This window comes from Salmo salar, chromosome ssa01, assembly GCF_905237065.1.
Source record: "Salmo salar chromosome ssa01, Ssal_v3.1, whole genome shotgun sequence".
Taxonomy (NCBI): domain Eukaryota; kingdom Metazoa; phylum Chordata; class Actinopteri; order Salmoniformes; family Salmonidae; genus Salmo; species Salmo salar.
In genome coordinates, this window is record NC_059442.1 from 130,663,587 (window position 1) to 130,682,731 (window position 19,145).

Sequence of the window (19,145 nt, forward strand, 5' to 3'; positions counted from 1 at the left end):
TCGCTGTAAATTAATTAACAGAGAATATTGGGCGCCTACAGACAACACTGCAAGAATGATAGCATCCAATATGTCAAAATCCATTAAATTTAGCATTTTAAAGGCTAGTTGGCAGTGGAAATTGACTCCATGAAGTTATATTTGATGTTAAAAATACAGATATTTTTTTGTAGTTTTACCCCTTTTTCTCCCCAATTGGTAGTTACAATCTTGTCCCATCGGTGCACCTCCCGTACGGACTTGGGAGAGGCGAAGGTCGAGAGCCATGCGTCCTCTGAAACACAACCCTGCCAAGGCACATTGTTTCCTGACCCAGAGGTCAGCCGCACCAATCACCATACAACTTGTGACCGAAGTCGCCTTAGGTGTCCAGCCCACCACAAGGAGTCGCTAGAGCGTGATGGGACAAAGATACCCAGAGCCTACCCTAACAACGCTGGGCCAATTGTGCACCGCCTCATGGGTCTCCAGGCACAGCCGGCTGTGACACAGCCTGGGATTGAACCCGAGTCTATAGTGACACCTCAAGCACTGCGATGCAGTGCCTTAGAACGCAGCGCCACTCTGGGGGCATGTCTCATAATTCTTGTAGAAAATGTTACTTCACTGGAGTTAGGGGAGTATTAACTTGATTCAGAGTAGTGCACACACCATTTCACAATCAATATAAGGTAGCACAACTTTTCCAAACCATACTATTTAACCTGAGTTGACTTGTTTGCTACACTGTAAATGTACACTGAGTATACAAAACATTAGGAACAACCCACAACCACCACCCATTTGCCGTTAGAATAGCCTCAATTGGTCGGGGCATGGACTCTACAAGGTGTCAAAAGCATTCCACAGGGATGCTGGCCCATGTTGACTCCAATGCTTCCCACAGTTGTGTCAAGTTGGCTGGATGTCCTTTGGCTGGTGGACCATTCTTGATACACACAGGAAACTGTTGAGCATTAAAAACCCAGCAGCGTTGCAGTTCTTCCCACACTCAAATCGGTACGCCTGGCATCTACTACCATACCCCGTTCAAAGGCACTTAAATCTTTTGTCTTGCCCGTTCAACCTCTGAATGGCACTTATACACAATACATGTCTCAATTGTCTCACGGCTTAAACATCCTTTAACCTGTCTCCTCCCCTTCATCTACACTGATTGAAGTGTATTTAACAAGTGACATGAATTAGGGATCATATCTTTCCCCTGGATTCACCTGGTCAGTCTAGGTCATGGAAAGAGCAGATGTTCTTAATGTTTTGTACACTCAGTGTATGTGTCAAGGGTACAATATCTGAATATCAAAGTCTGCAAATAACACTAAATCCTGGGTTTATGTTTTCAAACAGCACTAAATTATGGATTTGTAATTATGGAGAGAGAGAGAATGAAAGGAAAGGAAAGATAAAGAGAGAGAGATCCCATGATGATGCACAGTATTCCAGTTTTGTTTTGGGCTGCCTGCAGAATCTAGGACAGAAAGTGCCCCCAGCAGTGTTACCGGTACATCACTAATATTACAGAACAGGCAAGTCGCAGGGAGATTCATCAGCTGCCCAATAGTCTTCATGATAAAAAACAAGTGGATGGATAACAAGAAGGAGATATCTGAAACTTGTAGCTTAAACATAAAAGTTGGTCCACATTAACCCCTGTATGGCTGGTTTTCATTGCACTCTCACTTTTCAAACGGTATGTTCAATTGCTCTGTAAATTGACTGCAATTACTGCAATTATGTGCTGTTATTGGCTGGATAATTGATTTTATATCCAGAGTCCCATGAAGTCTGGCCAGTGATATGTCCCGCTCACGCTAGATTGACTAGTAATCAATCAATTAACCAATTAGTGGAATCAATCGGTCAATCAATCACTCAGCTAACCACAATTGACCCTTGACAATCATACATACATTTTCATCTCGGCTACAGTTATTAAATGTAATAGCATATGTATCGAAACACTTCCCATCAGAATAGCATTACACATAGCCTAACATCACCGGTGGGCAGGGAAAGGGTTACTGTTTTGTAAAATGACATTTTGAAGGGGGGGAGCTCACACACAGCTCTGCTGGCGCGGTTGTTTGGTGCAGGTTGACGTTATCAGTAAATTAGGACATGGCTTGCAGCTCGATGACCAGCTTGAGAGGAGGGAGAGCCTGAACGGTGTTGCCTAAATGAGATAAAAAGCGCGTGGTTGGCGCTGGTACTTTTTACTCCAGCTAGGTGTCGTATCCGTAGCAGTGTGAATATCAGCGCAGAACGACGAGGCCAGCTCACACTGCCCAGCTACACCGCGAAATGGTCACGTCTATTCTTGGGCTCCTTATCCTACCAATATGTCTTCAGCAGTGTGGTTTTGTACACGGTGAGTAGCCTAATTGTACATGTCTAAACGTGTTGTGGTATATTTCAATGTGTTGGTACAACACCGGATTGGTTATGCCCATTACACCTGCCTATGGTTTCTTTGCCGCTGTCATTCCTGTGTAATCTAATTCTCAACCTTGCTTTCGTTCTACGAATATGGCACAAAACGTACACACGGTCAGACGGTTTCACAGTGCCCTCAGGATATTTATTCCAACATTTGCAGTTTCCAATAAAATGCCTAGGTTTGATTGAAATTAACTCTTTAATAATTGCTTTCAGTCTTTAAGTGTCGGTCATTTAAAATGCGGCCAGGAAAAAGGCCTTCGGCTGTGTTTATGTAGACTACGTGGTCGTTATACTAGGAAAATATATCATAGTTTTGTTTTTTTAAATGGTCAGTGTGGGTCTTTGGTTTGGTTACAATGAACCTGAAATCGATGTACTGATATAGGGAGAAAATGCATTTGAATTCTTCTCTTTAACATTCGCGTTCTGTAGGTTACAGAATTTTTTTTTTTTTCCTTCTTCCAGCAGTGCTAATTTATTCCTGAAGATTGGGGCGAGCCTTCAATGGATTGATATGTTGTTTCACACTGGGCAGTGGGACAGCGTAGCAACACCACATTCTCCGCTTGGGTGGGGGGACAATTTATTAAGAACAAATTTATAAAGAACAGGTGACTGATTATTTGCCGACTCCTGTTGGATTGCTTTGCATGGCATTGGCAATTAAGCGCTTGTCTATATTAGCCTATCCTACCGGTATGTAGGCCATCTATGAAGTGTTTAGATTTGTCATTGAGCATGAAGGGAAATGTTTTGCCATGAAAATAATATTTTATTAGTGTCAGGGGCTTTGTTTTACTTCGTGAATTGAGCGAGACTATACGCAAATGAGATTCTCCCTGACCTAATTAAAATGGAGATGTATCCAAGGACCAAGGCTTTATTCTCCATTTTGGTTGTTATACTGAGACCAATAGGGCTCAAAGGCTCGTTGTCTTCAGACTGTAGGCTACCATACTGGACAGGGACTAGACGGACACAATCAGTGGCGAATGGAAATTAGTTCGTCAATCAAATTAGACAATGGGCCTAAATGAAAGATGCGCATATTTTTGAAATGTCTCTTTTGTTACTCAGTTAAAAGTATAATAAAAGTAGGCTAAGCCTAGCTACACCAGTTTTAATTTCAATGTTTGCTCTATAGCTTCCATTATGGATACTGGTTATTTGAGTATTAATCACACATTTCACAATAACATTGGTCTAACACTAATTACATATTTCCTTGGAGTGTTTCAGACTTTCTGCTATTAATGATCACACAATTGCAAACACTTGATGAGAAGCCTACAATTAATTTGAAAAGTGTGAATAATGAGACGGATCAGCAAGATGCCAATAGGCGTTAGTAAGCCTGCTTTAAAGTTTGATTGGTGGGTTTATTCCCTAATGTACACTGATCAAAAAATATAAACGCAACATGTAGTGTTGGTTTCATGAGCTGAAATGAGATCCCAGACATTTTCCATACACACAAAACAGCATGATAATTACACAGGTGCATCTTGTGCTGTGGACAATAAAAGGCTACTCTAAAATGTGCAGTTTTGTCACAACACAATGCCCCAGATTGTCTAGTTGAGGGAGCATGCAATTGCCATGGCGACTGCAGGAATGTCCACCAGAGCTGTTGCCAGAGAATTGAATGTTCATTTCTCTACCATAAGCAGTCTCCAGCATTGTTTTAGAGAATTTAGCAGTATGTCCAACTGGCCTCAATCGCAGACCATGTGTGGGCAAGCGGTTTGCTGATGTCAATGTTGTGAACTGAGTGCCCCAGGGTGGCTGTGGGGGTATGGGCAGGCATGCAGACAACGAACACAATTGCATTTTATCGATGGCAATTTGAATGCAGAGATGTGACAAGAGCCTATTTTTTTTTTTTTGGGGGGGGGTCTGTGACCAACAGATGTATATCTGTATTCCCAGTCATGTGAAATCCATAGATTAGGGCCTTATGCATTTATTTAAAATGATTGATTTCCTTATGAAAAGTAAAATCTTTGAAAATGTTGCATTTATATTTTTAAGTATTTGTCAAGTTATTGCCTACAGTTTAAAAAAAATAAAATAATCTACAGACCCACTGCCCCAGGCTCGCTGACATGTTAACTTTTCAGAGAAGCAACCGCAGTACAAAATGTGGTACAATAGCAGAGATGTATCAGAGTTAACTCGTGCTGTCTTGCTCTATAGAACAGACAAAAGCAGTAGGACCTATACAGTTAACTAATGACTAATATTCACATGATTCAGCCTCGTAGTGTGTATGATAATGCAAGTCTCCATTTATTTTGGCCTGAGACTTCATTTTGTTGCCCTGCCCCTTAGGACCAGCCTTATTATTCTAGTTGTGGTTGGGGGGGGGGTCATGGGTTTAGCTGTAGTGTAAACCACTCTAGGAGCACTGCTGCTACGCACCGGTCCTTGCCTTGACCTATCACTGGAAGGTTTAAGCATGAGTGGCACTGATTAATGTAATCGCTCTACTATGTGTAGGCCTGTGTGGACCCATATCAGCCACTTGTTTGGTAGTGCCCCTGAGACTTATGCTAATGTCCACACTGCAAGCGCTCTGCTTTATATAACCCTCTTGATCGTTCTTTGGCATTCTACCCTTCAGGAGCCTGATCTGCTGGCTTGTTTAGAAAATGGCTGTGTCTGAAAATGGCACCCTATTGCTTATTTAGTGCACTGCCTTTGACTCGAGGCGTCTGTTCAAAAGTGGGTGCGCTATTTAGGCAATAGGGTGCTATTTCGGACACCCTATGGCCACTGCCCAGGACAATTACTAGTCAGTCCCAGGCAGACTATTGTGCTGGTGGTATTGGCCTCCCGTCACACAGATCTGTTAGCTCCCTGCTGCAGAAGTGTACCGTACTGAGCAGATGATCATTCAGGCACACTCTGAGGAGCAGGGGGTTATTAGACATGGTCCAGCTGTACTTTCTCCTCTCTGCACAGGCTTGTAGCTGGCTGGCAACAGCCACTCTGTCATACAGGAGCCATATGCCATGTTTCACTGTGGCTGGCTGGTACCTACGGCACAGTGGGTCATTGGTGATGTCAAATGAACCCTCTTCCCCCTTGTCAATATTAACCCCATAGACAGTCATTTAGAATTTGACCCATGGCTTAACCATCGATTGGCTGAATGTGTGCATGTAGTGATGGCTTATTTTGTTTTTCTGTGTCCTACAAACACGACCCAGGTCAGGACTTTCAATTTGGTGGCGAACAAGGTGGACCGTTGTAGTCCTTGAGGCCTGGAGAAGCAAACGCTAGTTCTACATTGTTGTGCAATCTGTATTTCCTTGTTCCTTACAGGATCAAAGACGGAATGTGAGCCCAGTCAGTTCCAGTGTGGGAATGGCCGCTGCATCCCGTCTGTCTGGCAGTGTGACGGGGATGAGGACTGCTCCGACGGCAGTGACGAGCACACCTGTGGTGAGACGCACAAACCGCTTTTCGCACTATTTCATCAGATTGGTGACAAGTCAGTGGCATAGCCTGTTAGAAAACGACCCTTGTAATCTTGGCCCCATTGGTGCTGTGACTGAATCCACCAGGGTTATCATGACCTGGTGTAAGTGGCGACGGTTCTGGAGAGCTAAAAATGGCAGTGACGGAGACGCGCAAACGAGCCCCATCTGGGCAAACGGAGTGTGTCACCTTGATTTCTGTGCTATCTGGGTCATGGGGGATGAGACTGAGCGGGATGGAGGGAAAGAAGAGGTTGCCGTAGAAAGGGATGTGTGGCGCGGTCTCAATGATAACTGTGCTGACATGACCGCTTTAGTGTTACTATGGATTACCTGCCCATCTGTTTCCTTTGTCTCTCTGCCCGTGGATCCCTCTATTGACTTTATACATTACCAACACAGCTCTGGTGACTTTAATGTTGATGGGACTTCCATAATAGTTAGAGGGGCCTCTGCCACTTATTGGCAGTCTAGTCACAAGGAGGAATGGCCTGTGAGGAGGCTCTTTAAGACAGTGGACATGAAGTGACTGAAAATAGGGTGGGTATGTGGGAGGGTGAGTGCTTTGCCATTGTAGAGGTCTGTTTGACAAATAATATTATGCTCAGTGCAATAGACCAGGGTTTCCCCAAACGCTGTCCTGAGGGCCCCCTGGGTGCACCTCTTGGTTATTGTCCTAGCACTACACAGCTGATTCAAAATCAACACTTCATCTTCAAGCGTTGATTATATAAAACCCGCTGTGTAGTGGGGCCGAAGAACCGTGTTTGGAAAACTATGCAATAGACCACTATACTAAATATACACTATAGTGACTATGATTTTAAAGGGCACATTGTCAATCCTTATATTGGTTTAGTCTGGATCTGACTTTTGGCTCTTTGTGGTACTTTGGAGTGGATTTTGTCCTCACACTGAAAGACCAAGATGCTTCACTTGCTGTTTGGGTTTTCTGATTCTGAAGCTCGCATACTGTATCACTCTAACACACTGGATGCCACTGTGCCTTTGCAGTTCGTAAGACCTGTGCGGAGGTGGATTTTGTCTGTCGCAATGGCCAATGCGTCCCCAAGAGATGGCACTGCGACGGTGAGCCAGACTGCGAGGATGGCTCTGACGAGAGCGTTGAAGTTTGCCGTAAGTCATCTGCAACTAGGCCAGCCCCAGATTGGGACTCCTTTTCCTTCTGATCATCATGTTCAGTTGAGAATTGTATGCCTGTCTAAAATAAATGTTTGACTGTTTTGCCTTCACTTACAGTATGATGGAAAGTTGGGTTAAATGGCCTCTTCTGTAGTAAGTGAATCAGGTTGTCAGTCTCACACGGAGGTGTTTAATCAGTTTCACCATGTGCCTCCCACTGTCAGCCAATGCAACAGCTGTGTCAGTTTGTGGATATGGCTTAGGATCAGGTTACTCTGGCTCTTTCCGCTATACTGCTTTAAGTGCATGTCCTCCGTGCACCCTCGCATAGTTCGACTTGCATAGAGACCAGGTGGCCACATTAAAAGCCTTAATTTAATGTTCCAAATGGGAGTGTTCCCAGTGATGTGGGCAGCAGCAATGTATTCCACTGAAGTACACAATGAGCAGGGTGTCAGTCATATTTGGGGTGGTTTGTGTGTACGTGCAGGTCAAGACGTCATATCACCGGTTTGTTTGACCAGCTGTCGGGAAAGCTGTCTGTCACTACGCATGGTAATGTTTGTGTGCGAATGAGTCACCACACATAAAATATTGTAGAATTGAGGAACTGTTAATTCTCCCCAATTTTTTTTTCTTTAGATAGAAGCAGTTGGCTATGAAGCCATTCCCTTCCATAAAGTGCGTTAGGTTAGATGAGACGTTAAGAATGTTTCCAAAGCAGCATGTCTGTCCTTTCATCTGCCACCGTACATTACACTCTGAGCCCAGTGTGAGATGTTACATTAGGAACAGTATGAGTTGGCTTCTCTGATGTGGAGCTAATGCTTCACAAGCTCTTCTGACTGATACTGCCCAGCATGCTTTCATATGCATTCCTCAGAAATTGCGTTTCATTGATTTGGTAGCAAGCACTCTTACCAGACTTTTCCATATCCCCTGTTACACATGAATCGTCTGTCTCCTCTGCTTCAATGGTATGATTAGTAAGTCGGTTCCTGATATATTGATGTCTTTGATTGAAATATTAAAATCCTCTCGGTTTGATCCCTAACCAACAGGCATTGTGCCAATAGCCACTAGATAAGAGGCTTGTAAATGTTTTGAATGGGCTCGAAGACATGCTCTGGACTCTCGGCCTAGTTAAGGAAGCATTCGTAATCTGATCTATAGTTACCTACCCCGTAAAGAGTGAGGGAGTGGACACTAATCTCAAATCTAATCTTGTTGAACACATCAAGACCAATTGATTTGTAAATGTATCACATTTGTCTAACCGCCTACGTTTGCTGTCCGAGGCGGTCGACCCAGTGCTCCGCTCAATATATCGCTCAGTGCTCCATTAGCCAGCCTAGCCCAGCACCCTGCAGAATTGTGTTAAGCATTTCCCATCACAGCACTAAAGGTCTATAAATTCACTCCCTCTCCATCCATGTGCCCTGCAGACACCAGGACCTGCCGTGTGAATGAGTTTAGCTGTGGGGCCGGGTCCACCCAATGCATCCCAGTGTTCTGGAAGTGTGATGGCGAGAAGGACTGCGACAACGGCGAGGATGAAATTAACTGCGGTGAGGTGATTTGCCATGTAGGGCGAGAGGTGTCCCTCAAACTACTAGGTGGATTTCCTTACTGTGTATTTGAATGACTCCAAGCAGCGACAGTTCATTTAAGAGTACATGGTTGTTGATTCCTACAGTAGTGTCACGTTACTGAGTACTCCATTCACTCACACAGGTAACATCACGTGCGCCTCGCTGGAGTTCACCTGTGCGAGCGGCCGCTGCATCTCCCGCAACTTTGTGTGTAACGGCGAGGACGACTGTGGCGACGGGAGTGACGAGCAGGAGTGTGCCCCGTCGTCCTGCGGCCCCAGCGAGTTTCAATGTGGCAACGCCACCTGTATCCCTGGCAGCTGGGTGTGCGACGACGACGTGGATTGCCAGGACCAATCGGACGAATCCCCTCAGCGCTGTGGTCGCCACCCCACTCCCCCGGCTAAATGTTCACCCAGCGAGACGCAGTGTGGGTCTGGGGAGTGCATCCACCGCAAGTGGCGCTGTGACGGCGACGCCGACTGCAAGGACGGCAGTGACGAAGCCAACTGTTGTGAGTGTGGCGCGGCTTAATCAGACGGCCTGCAAGTTCCAGCAGGCCAGCCAATGTACTTTTTGTTTTTTTGTTACTACTTTTTTGCTACACAGGTCAGATTGCGCTGGTTTCATATGATCATAAATGGAACCTTCTATTACAATAAAACGATATTGCAATAAAAGGATCTGGTCATAAAAGCCGTGCTTCTCTATACTCAGTGTTCATAGCAGCTGTCATGAGTTTGTTTGTTACGGTTATGACTGTGGTGTAGGTATTGAGTGCAAATGGAGTAATGATGGTTGTTGGTATGTATGGGCTGATATGTGTGTAAGGGTTAATGGTGTAAGGTCTGTCCTCTCCTCTCCAGCTGTTCGTACCTGCAGGCCAGACCAGTTCAAGTGTGAGGACGGCAACTGTATCCACGGCAGCAGACAGTGCAACAGCTTGCGCGATTGTGCAGATGGCACCGACGAACTCAACTGCAAGAACTGTGAGTGTTCAACCAGGAGTAATGTCGTTCCGAATGAATGTACTTAGTGTTGCTACACTACAGAACGTTTCCTAAACAAGGTCATTTTTGCTTCAGTGTTCAGTTATTCCTGTATGAGTTGGGTCAAAATGCTCAGTAAATATTATAATTTGATATTCAGGACTACAGTAATGGGATTATTGACTTCAAACCGTCACATGAATTGCATTGGTTGCACCTGCAATTAAGCACGCCTTCATGTTCCTATGGGGGACATGCACAACACTTGTAGATGGTCGACTCAATCACCTACACCCACTTCCATTATGTCACTACCTGTTTTTTCAATATTATTTTACCTGTTTTTTTCCCCCCAATTTTGTGGTATCCAATTGGTAGTTACTGTCTTGTCTCATCGCTGCAACTCCCGTACGGACTCGAGAGGCGAAGGTCGAGAGCCATGCGTCCTCCGAAACACAACCAAGCCGCACTGCTTCTTGACACAACGCACATCCAACCCAGAAGCCAGCCGCACCAATGTGTCGGAGGAAACACCGTACACCTAGCGACCTGGTCAGCGTGCACTGCGCCCGGCCCGCCACAGTCGCTAGTGCGCGATGAGACAAGGATATCCCTGCCGGCCAAACCCTCCCTAACCCAGACGACGCTGGGCCAATTGTGCGTCTCCCCATGAGCCTCCCGGTCGCGGCTGGCTGCGGCAGAGCCTGGGCTCAAACCCAGAATCTCTGGTGGCACCGCGATGCAGTGCCTTAGACCACTGCGCCCCCCTGGAGGCCCCCCACTGTACCTGTTTAACAGTATCACCGGTTTGTAATGTCACTTTCTTTCTCTTTCACGACCCAGTGACGCAGTGCAACGGCCCTGACAGGTTCAAGTGTCGGAGTGGAGAGTGTATCGAGATGAGTAAAGTGTGCAACAAGGCCCGGGACTGTCCTGACTGGAGCGACGAGCCCATCAAAGAGTGCAGTAAGTGGATGACGGGAACCAAACCTGTTTTTAATTAAGCAGTTAAGCGACGCGAGGATGAGTTCAGTTAGTGTGTAGTCTTGTGATTTGTTCGTTCACGATGAAGAGCCATGAATGCTCTCACTGGAGTGGGTTAGCTTGCATTGCAAGTTGCAATACTGCCCTGGTTGTAGACCGCAGAACATTATGGGGTTGACGCAAGTGTTCTGTGTGTACCACTTACTATATACATTTACCCTTTTTGACCTGTCACATGGAGGATACCTCGTATTGTCCTGATCAAACTCGTCCTACGCTACAGCGATTCCCATTAGTCTATCGTTCAGCCAGTCCGCTGATGTGATTGATTTTCAGGCAGGCCTTTGTTCGTGAATGAAGGGCATGAGTAACCACTGTTCTGCTGTTCCCGTTTCAGACCTGAACGAGTGTCTGCTGAACAATGGCGGCTGCTCCCACATGTGCAGGGACATGGTGATTGGCTACGAGTGTGACTGCACCCCTGGACTGCAGCTCATAGACCGTAAAACCTGTGGGGGTAGGTGAAATATCCAATCATTAACCCATACACTGTTTGATATTAACTCATGTGAAAGAAAGGCATTTTCAGTTGACATTTGTAACTGGGTATTGAGACTTACTACATTTTAACTACTTACTACATCTCTTACATTTGACTTAATATTTACAACAAAATTCATTGACCTCCTGTTAGTGACTTCCTGTTTTTCCCCTTTCCTGCAGACATCAATGAGTGTATGAATCCTGGGATCTGTAGTCAGATCTGTATCAACCTGAAGGGAGGGTATAAGTGCGAGTGCCACAACAGTTACCAGATGGACCCCACCACAGGAGTGTGCAAGGCTGTGGGTAAGTTGGCTCACCCTGGCGTGTATACACCATGCTGTACCACCACGAGCACATGGCAGAGGGATGCCTAGGCAGACGTTGGCGCGCTAGAGGAACGCAGCATCACTAATGGGCATCCGATCCAATGGACTCTGTACCCCGTGTCGCTCTGTCCTGATCAATGTGTTTGAATTCTCAAGCTTCTTTATATATTCTCAAGCTTATATGAATCCAAGTTCAAATAGAATAGCAGTGATATTGTTCACAACGACCTTGATCTGAGAAGTCCAGCTGGGGATGTTCTTGTGCCATTTCTGACTCAGTGACTCGTGATTAGTGTTGTTCTGACATTAGGACAGACTTAAAAGGCTCCATTGTCATTATGAATGAGTGTCTATGTGGCTCCCTCAAGGCACGGAGCCCTGTCTGATCTTCACTAACCGGAGGGACATCCGGAAGCTGGGTCTGGAGAGGAGGGAGTACACGCAGATCGTGGAGCAGCTGCGGAACACGGTGGCACTGGATGCAGACTTCACCCAGCAGAGGCTCTTCTGGGCTGACCTGAGCCAGAGGGCCATCTTCAGGTAGCTACAGGTCCCATTTTCAGGTGCAACGTGTCCCATCACACCCACATGAGATTAAGTCTAAGCCCATAGATGGTCTATTATCATGGGGGAGTCTGTTCGCCTTGACCTGTTATCACTGGTTTCTGGTAGACGTATGAAAGCATTTTTACATGGTAACAGGGTCTAAGTTCACTGAGCATATGGTCGCTATACTTCCCAGCAATAAACCATTCAACCCTACAAACTACATTATTGGCTCTGAGTAACCTCAAACCGAACACCAAAATGTTTCTCAACTCCTTGTCTTTCCAGCACGGTGTTGGATAAGCGAGATGTAGGAAGTCATGTGAAGGTGATAGATAACGTCCAGACACCAGTGGGGATCGCAGTAGACTGGATCTACAAGAACATCTACTGGTCAGACCTTGGTACCAAGACCATAGCTGTGGCCAACTTCATCGGCACCAAACGAAAAGTTATCTTCGACAGTGGTTTGAAAGAGCCTGCGTCCGTCGCTGTTGATCCACTGTCTGGGTAAAGTTGCTGTACTTTATGGGGGTCCGTGTTTCTGTTGAACAGTTCCTGAATGCTTCCACCTTTTGGAACCCTCATAATGATTTTCTCATCTCTGCCGGTGTTCTAGGTTCTTGTACTGGTCAGATTGGGGTGAACCAGCTAAGATTGAGAAGTCTGGCATGAACGGGGTTGACAGGCAGGTCCTGGTCGAGACTGATATTCAGTGGCCCAATGGAATCACCCTGGGTGGGTAAAGCTGGATTCTGATTGTCCCGTCACTGCATTATACCTAATGTGCATTTACCCTTTGAGCAGGTTCAATTGCTTTCACGGCTACAGGGTGTGGTGAACATGTATATTAATTTCCTTCCCTTAGACCTGATCAAGAGTAGACTGTATTGGGTGGACTCAAAGTTGCACATGCTCTCTAGCGTCGACCTGAACGGAGACAACCGGAGGAAAGTGCTCCAGTCCCCCGAATACCTGGCTCACCCCTTCGCTGTCACTGTGTTCGAGGTATGGCTATGGCTCTCGATGCGCTGTGAGGGTGGTGAAATGTGCATGTAACAAGTGTGCGACAGTTACTTCCTGTAACTAATACACTGGCAGGGCAGTTGACGGTTGAGATTGTAGTTTTGCGTCTGCAATTTCATTGCTTCTCGTGTTGGTAATGCTGCAGAGCAAACTGATGCTTTTATTGACATTCATGATGGGTAATTGAACAGAGATTTAGTAAAAGGGATTAGTTGGTTTCACCATAACTGGTTTTCTGGAAACTGTAAACTCCATGATTTTCTCCATGTGTGGTGATCAGTGGCATTTGACAGAATTACTGTCACACTATTAGAATAAATAGCTGTTCAGTGTCTTCAAAAGTCTTTCCTTCTCTGAAGCATGGGTCCCAAGCCATTTCTACTGGCATCTGCTCTGGGGTTTAGTGTGTGCCTGTCTGTGTGTGACTGTGATTATTGTTTCAGGATCGAGTGTTTTGGACAGATGGGGAGAACGAGGCAATCTACGGAGCAAACAAGTTCACAGGCTCTGATGTGATTACCCTGGCAAGCAATCTGAACGAGCCACAGGACATCATTGTTTACCACGAGCTAATCCAGCTGTCTGGTAAGGCTGCCAGATGTTAGCCTGATCACTGGTGTTTGGGAGAGAAGGCAATGTTAGTTAGCCTAGATCACAGGGAGAGAGGGCTGTGTTTGCTGCCTCTGTGAAATTCACGGCTCCACACTCATATGTAACCGTCTTCAGTCAACTCCATTGACCCCTGTAACCGTTGGATAGGGAAAGGTCAAAAACAAGGATCCTTCCATGCACTAACTGGCTAGCCTCTAAATGCCAGAGTACTGTTTAAAAAAACACTTAGACTAGGACATTTTAGTAGATACAAATTCTGTCATGTAGGAGTGACTAGATTGATCTGCATTTTTACAGGCAAAGTAGCATAGTTCACGTAATGTATCCTAGAAGTATGGGGCAGTGGCTAACTGGTTCCCTCCATTTTGAATCCACACAGGGACAAACTGGTGCAATGAGAAGGCTCAGAACGGTGGCTGTGCCTACATGTGCCTTCCAGCTCCACAGATCAACAAATACTCTCCCAAATACACCTGCGTGTGTCCGAAAGACCAGACGCTCGCTTCAAACGGCCTTCACTGTAGACCAGGCAAGTACTGTAACGTTAACATCCGGTTGGACAGTGAGGGGTTAAACTGTGCTGTGATTTTTTTTTTTTTTTTTGTAAGAGCCCTCTCTCTTTAGAGGCCTCTAATTCCTATTCTGTCACCCAAGCATTTCTTTCCCCTCTGTTGCAATTCAGATGTGTTGCTTGACAGCTGTAGCCAGGCTGTCTGTCCCTCTGTTTGCCTGTATTCTGCTCCATCCCACTGCCCTTCTGAAGCCTCTGTGCCGCTTTAGCCTCAATGTGCTTTTTCTTCCCCTCTCAGAGCCACCGACGTTTGGGAATATAGTTGAGATGGCACCAGGCTTTTAAACGCAGTTTGATTGAATGAACCACCTGGGGTGGGGAGGGGACGGGGGTTATTGTAGGGGCCAATAAGAGGGACTCCTGTCACTTGAAGAATGCTTTATATACTGCTTTTTAGATTCGATCCAGAAAGCAACATGTTTTCTACCCAAATAGAAGCTAACTGAATGAATTTGTCTTGCCTGGTAATTGATGGAATGCTAGGATATAGACGGTTGGCTTGACGCTTTTCATTTGCGTGAGACAAAGGGGTCGAATTTGCTCAGTGAGGGTACTAGCGGGGAAAGCTCAGGCTGTGCACCCCACTGCCGTTAACCAAGAGCTATCGCCTAAAATACTGCTATACTTGTCATGCGGTGTAGTCTATGCTTTAATTACACAAAGATCTTTCCACAGATACTTTGATTTAGGCCCAGGTATGAGCAAGTATGGTATTTTGTCTGATCTAATGGTCTTGTGCTTCATTTCATTCATAATCCTACATGAGCAGCCTTCAGATTTTGCACTACTATGGGCCTTAACATTTCCAGCTTTTTGTCACCAATTCCTTTGGCAATTGAACAAGGCTCTATGGTTAGCTGGACAGTAGTATAGAAAATTGATTTTGCTTTCCCTCTAATTTTGGATCACTTCTGCATGTGTTTTCCAAACGCTTCTGTGCTTCGCGTTGCTCTGCTTTCCTGTTTTTCCGCCAGGAATTAATTTGTGACATAAAGTAACATGAAAAACCTGCATGGTAACAAGTGTTTCCGTAGTCAGAATGTGAAGCTGTGATGGAAGTTTTGCCAAAGCGTTACAAAACTTTGTTCTCTTATGACAGTGACCCCTTCAGCTCCATCAAAGGATGATGGGAAAGCTCTAATACGTCCCACTGACTCCCAAGGTAAAGATGTCAACCGCCCGCATGCCGTGTGCGGCTGGGGCTGCATGCCTGTCCTGGCTACAGCCATGACTCAAAACCCAGTAGTCTAGTTTCATAGCCTTTCGGGTTTTTAGTTAACAGATGTCAACGATTTAATTTTACTCTTGGATGACTCTGGTCTGGCTTCCCTGTGCTTCCCGTCGTGGTGATTAGCCTATAAGCTTTCAGCCTTCTACTGGGGGGGGAAGTTGGTCAGTCGGTCAAGACGTCTGGAGTGTTAAACATTCCTGTACTGTCAAAGTAGATTTTGGAAGTAGCTATTAATGCCATCCACCCAGGGATGTTAAATGGTAGATTTTAAAGTGACATCTACAATTAGCCAGTGGATGCGTACATAATTAAGGACCACAATTAAAGTAACAAATTATCTCTAGTGGATTTATTTGATTAGCCTGCTTTTTCAGTAATTTGTTTAGGCATTTATTTTTGTAAGATGCCTTTGTTGCGCTGATCTCAGTGTTTTTTGTTCAAAGTGACTACGGTGCCAAAAGTTGTCCCCCAACCTGTCCCTGCTGGTCAGCCCCAGTTCTCCCTCCCTGATTGAGCCCTTGGTGAAAAGAAGTGGTAGTTTTCCTTAGACTGTGATTTGTGCCAAAACACTGGTCCGTCAGCATGCTCTTGCCAGCTCCTGATGGCCACATAATTTTCCAGAGCCCAGCTGACCACCAGGGGGTTGCCAGGGGATCAGAGCCACCCTATTGGCAGACCGGCAGGGAAGAAAAAAAAGCTAGTTCTCTTTGCCCCCCCCTTCCATTCACCTACTTGTTTGCAAGTCATGTCACTACCAACTCTCATATCACCCATGTTCCTTTCACACGTGACCAGCTGCGTCTATTGTACTTTTGTCCCTCAAGGTTATTCTTGATACAACGTGATTATTGGTTACAACTGATCTTACTCTAAATACAGAGACTAATAGAAAGACCTGAACCAGTATATTTCTGTGTTTACATGGTCCCTCAAAGGACTGACTCTCATTCAGACTTACTTTCTCTATTGTAGAAGCCAAAGTCAGTACATCCGTCCATGAGGTGGACTCTACAGCTAGAGGATCTGCAGCTGCCTGGGTTATCCTCCCTGTGTGTAAGTAACACTGTTACTGCCCATCCCTCAGCCGCTCTCTCTCCTGCAGCTGTCTATGACTCACACTTTTAAAGTACACTCAACTGTATAAGTGGGTGGATGAGCAATACTTCAATGGTTTTTCCTAGCTGTAGTACTTATTGATTGAATGTGGTGACTTATTCAGGTAACCCTTGAATTGCACCGCCGCCGTGTAACCTTAGCTCTGGCTAGCTGGATATTAAACTACTCCAGTATGGCTCATGTTGATCCTACTTTTGGCTTCTGTCCCCAGTGTTCCTGGCCATGGCTGCTGCGGGAGGTTACTTGATGTGGCGTAACTGGCAGCTGAAGAATAAAAAGAGCATGAACTTTGACAATCCAGTGTACCTGAAAACCACAGAAGAAGACCTCAACATTGATATCAGCAGGCACTCCTCCAATATAGGCCACACCTACCCAGCAGTAAGTCGTCCCTTAATCAGTCAAGTGTTCACTTCTGTAATTAACTACTTGATTGTGTGAACTTCCAATCCCTTTTTGCATTGACTTATCACCTTACATTTACTTGCAGACTGTCCACTAAACAGCTAAACATAAGGGGGAAATCCCATTCATTATTGTTACTAGTAGACAGACTACTTTAGCCCTCAATCTGTAAATTGGTTAGATTCTCTGCCTGTGAAGGGCCACTCTTCATTGTGCTTTTGTCTTCCTTCCAGATATCAGTTGTGAATACAGAAGATGACTTGTCATAACCAATCTGCCAAGTGACTCCCCATCGGTTTATTCAACCTTTGGTCTCCATGCCAACGACCTCTGCTTCTTTTAAAAGAGCTACAACCAGATGCCTTCTGAAGTGCATAAAGTTGTGTTTTCTGGGGGAGATGTTTGTCATTAGTTGTATGAATTGTCCTACTCACACCAAGTGTGTCCAAAGTGGCAAGGGGTTTTGGGGGCTTGGCCTCTTTATATCCCCGCTCCTTAGCCCCGAAACATTTCAAAGATTCTACTACGTACGACCTTGCGTCTAGTTCAGTACACTGGTCGTCCTTTGTGAGGCAATGCAGGGCGCGTTACTGCTTCTGACCTTCAGTCCCCTACTGGACATGTTTCACTGAATATTTATAGAAAGCATATTTTAGGCAGTACGGTCTTAAAATATGTACGTTTCTTAAACATTATCTCCAGAAGCACATTCTTAGAAAGCTTTTTTTGGTGTGATTCTGTGCTGGGAAGATGAGAGCTAAGGAATGTCATGTTACTACAGCATTTGTAAAACACTGTACATAAACCCTCTTCCCCTAAGAACAGAATCAGGACTGAAGCACTTTGATCAAATGGTCTGCTGTAAATAAGATTGTATACATTTGACTGAAATCAATTTTTGCTATGGTTGGTCATAGTACCAGGGTAGGGTAAGATGTATTTAAAACTGAATTTGTTAAACTATTTTGTATGTTTGTGCCATTGCTGTGACTTTTTCTAGCCATGTGCAGGGGGACTAAATGCTCTGTATCGTGAATAAAATTATTTGCAAACACTAAAGATAAAACAAGACCTTTTCATTTGATTTATACATTTTTTTGGAAGACCCAAAAGCCACTGCTTGAATTTTCCCTGTACCACCATTTATCTATGGGTACATTCTGAATGTCCACCTTTCTCCCAAAGCATACACTCCCCTCATTAATTCAAAAGGAATGGACTGGTCTGAGGATGTCACGCATGCACTAAAAACCAATGACTTTGAAATGAGGGGGGAGTGAAAGTGTACCAACTTCTGGAGAGTGGTAGAGAATCTGAGTGCAACCTAGGATGTCATTTGTTGGTCTAAAATAGTGGCCCTAGTAGCTATTCAAGAGTGCATCATTTCATTATTTAATGATTGACAGCCTATTTCAACTGCATTAACATATGCATAGTAGTGCCTGATATTGCAGGTGGCAGTATGATTATTTTATATGTACAGGAAATCATAATGACAAAGACAACCTCTTGAATGTTCAGGCAAAATGTAGATTCCTGCCTAATAGACAAGTGTTTGTCATGAACTGGTAATGCTGCATAGGTGTGTCTCCCTTAAGGGTAAATTGTTTAAATTGCTGGTGTACATACTTGAGGACACAAGCTCATGTACAGATAGTAAAATAGGAAATGTTTTACTATTCAAAAGTAGGGTATTAAAATGATATGCTTCTATATATAACTGAACAAAATATAAATGCAACATGTGTTGGTCCCATGTTTAATGAGCTGAATTAAAAGAGCACAGATGCTTTTCTCATTCTGTGCACAAATGTGTTTACATTTCTGTTAGTGAGCATTTCTCCTTTGCCAAGATAATCCATCCAGCTGACAGGTGTGGCATATCAAGAAGCTGATTAAACAGCACAATCATTACACAGGTGCACCTTGTGCTGAGGACAAAGGGCCAGTCTTAAATCTGAAGTTTTGGGGGTGTGTGCAATTGTCATGGTGACTGAAGGAATGTCTAGCAGAACTGTTGCCAGAGAATTAATTGAATGTTCATTTCTCTATCTTAAGCCACATCCAATGTCATTTAAGAAAATTTGGCAGTACTCACAACTGCAGACCACGTGCATGGTGACATGTGGGTGAGCGG

At 44.9% G+C, this 19,145-nt stretch overlaps 1 protein-coding gene across 2 annotated transcripts; it reads left to right on the forward strand.

The window, feature by feature from the left end:
• The first annotated feature begins 2,004 nt into the window (after positions 1 to 2,004).
• vldlr (very low density lipoprotein receptor) lies at positions 2,005 to 18,067 on the forward strand. Of its 2 annotated transcripts, XM_014128995.2 has the most exons (19): positions 2,005 to 2,368; positions 5,767 to 5,886; positions 6,936 to 7,058; positions 8,510 to 8,632; positions 8,799 to 9,170; positions 9,523 to 9,645; positions 10,489 to 10,611; positions 11,027 to 11,146; positions 11,353 to 11,478; positions 11,870 to 12,041; positions 12,336 to 12,557; positions 12,667 to 12,785; positions 12,916 to 13,055; positions 13,517 to 13,658; positions 14,065 to 14,214; positions 15,356 to 15,418; positions 16,460 to 16,540; positions 16,815 to 16,984; positions 17,242 to 18,067. In XM_014128995.2, exons 1-19 carry the CDS (start codon positions 2,302 to 2,304, stop codon positions 17,275 to 17,277), a joined length of 2,592 nt encoding a protein of 863 aa, XP_013984470.1. In that variant the 5' UTR covers positions 2,005 to 2,301; the 3' UTR covers positions 17,278 to 18,067. The 2 variants fall into 2 exon arrangements, with proteins under 2 accessions (XP_013984470.1, XP_013984478.1); XM_014129003.2 differs by lacking the exon at positions 15,356 to 15,418.
• The last annotated feature ends 1,078 nt before the right edge of the window (positions 18,068 to 19,145 follow it).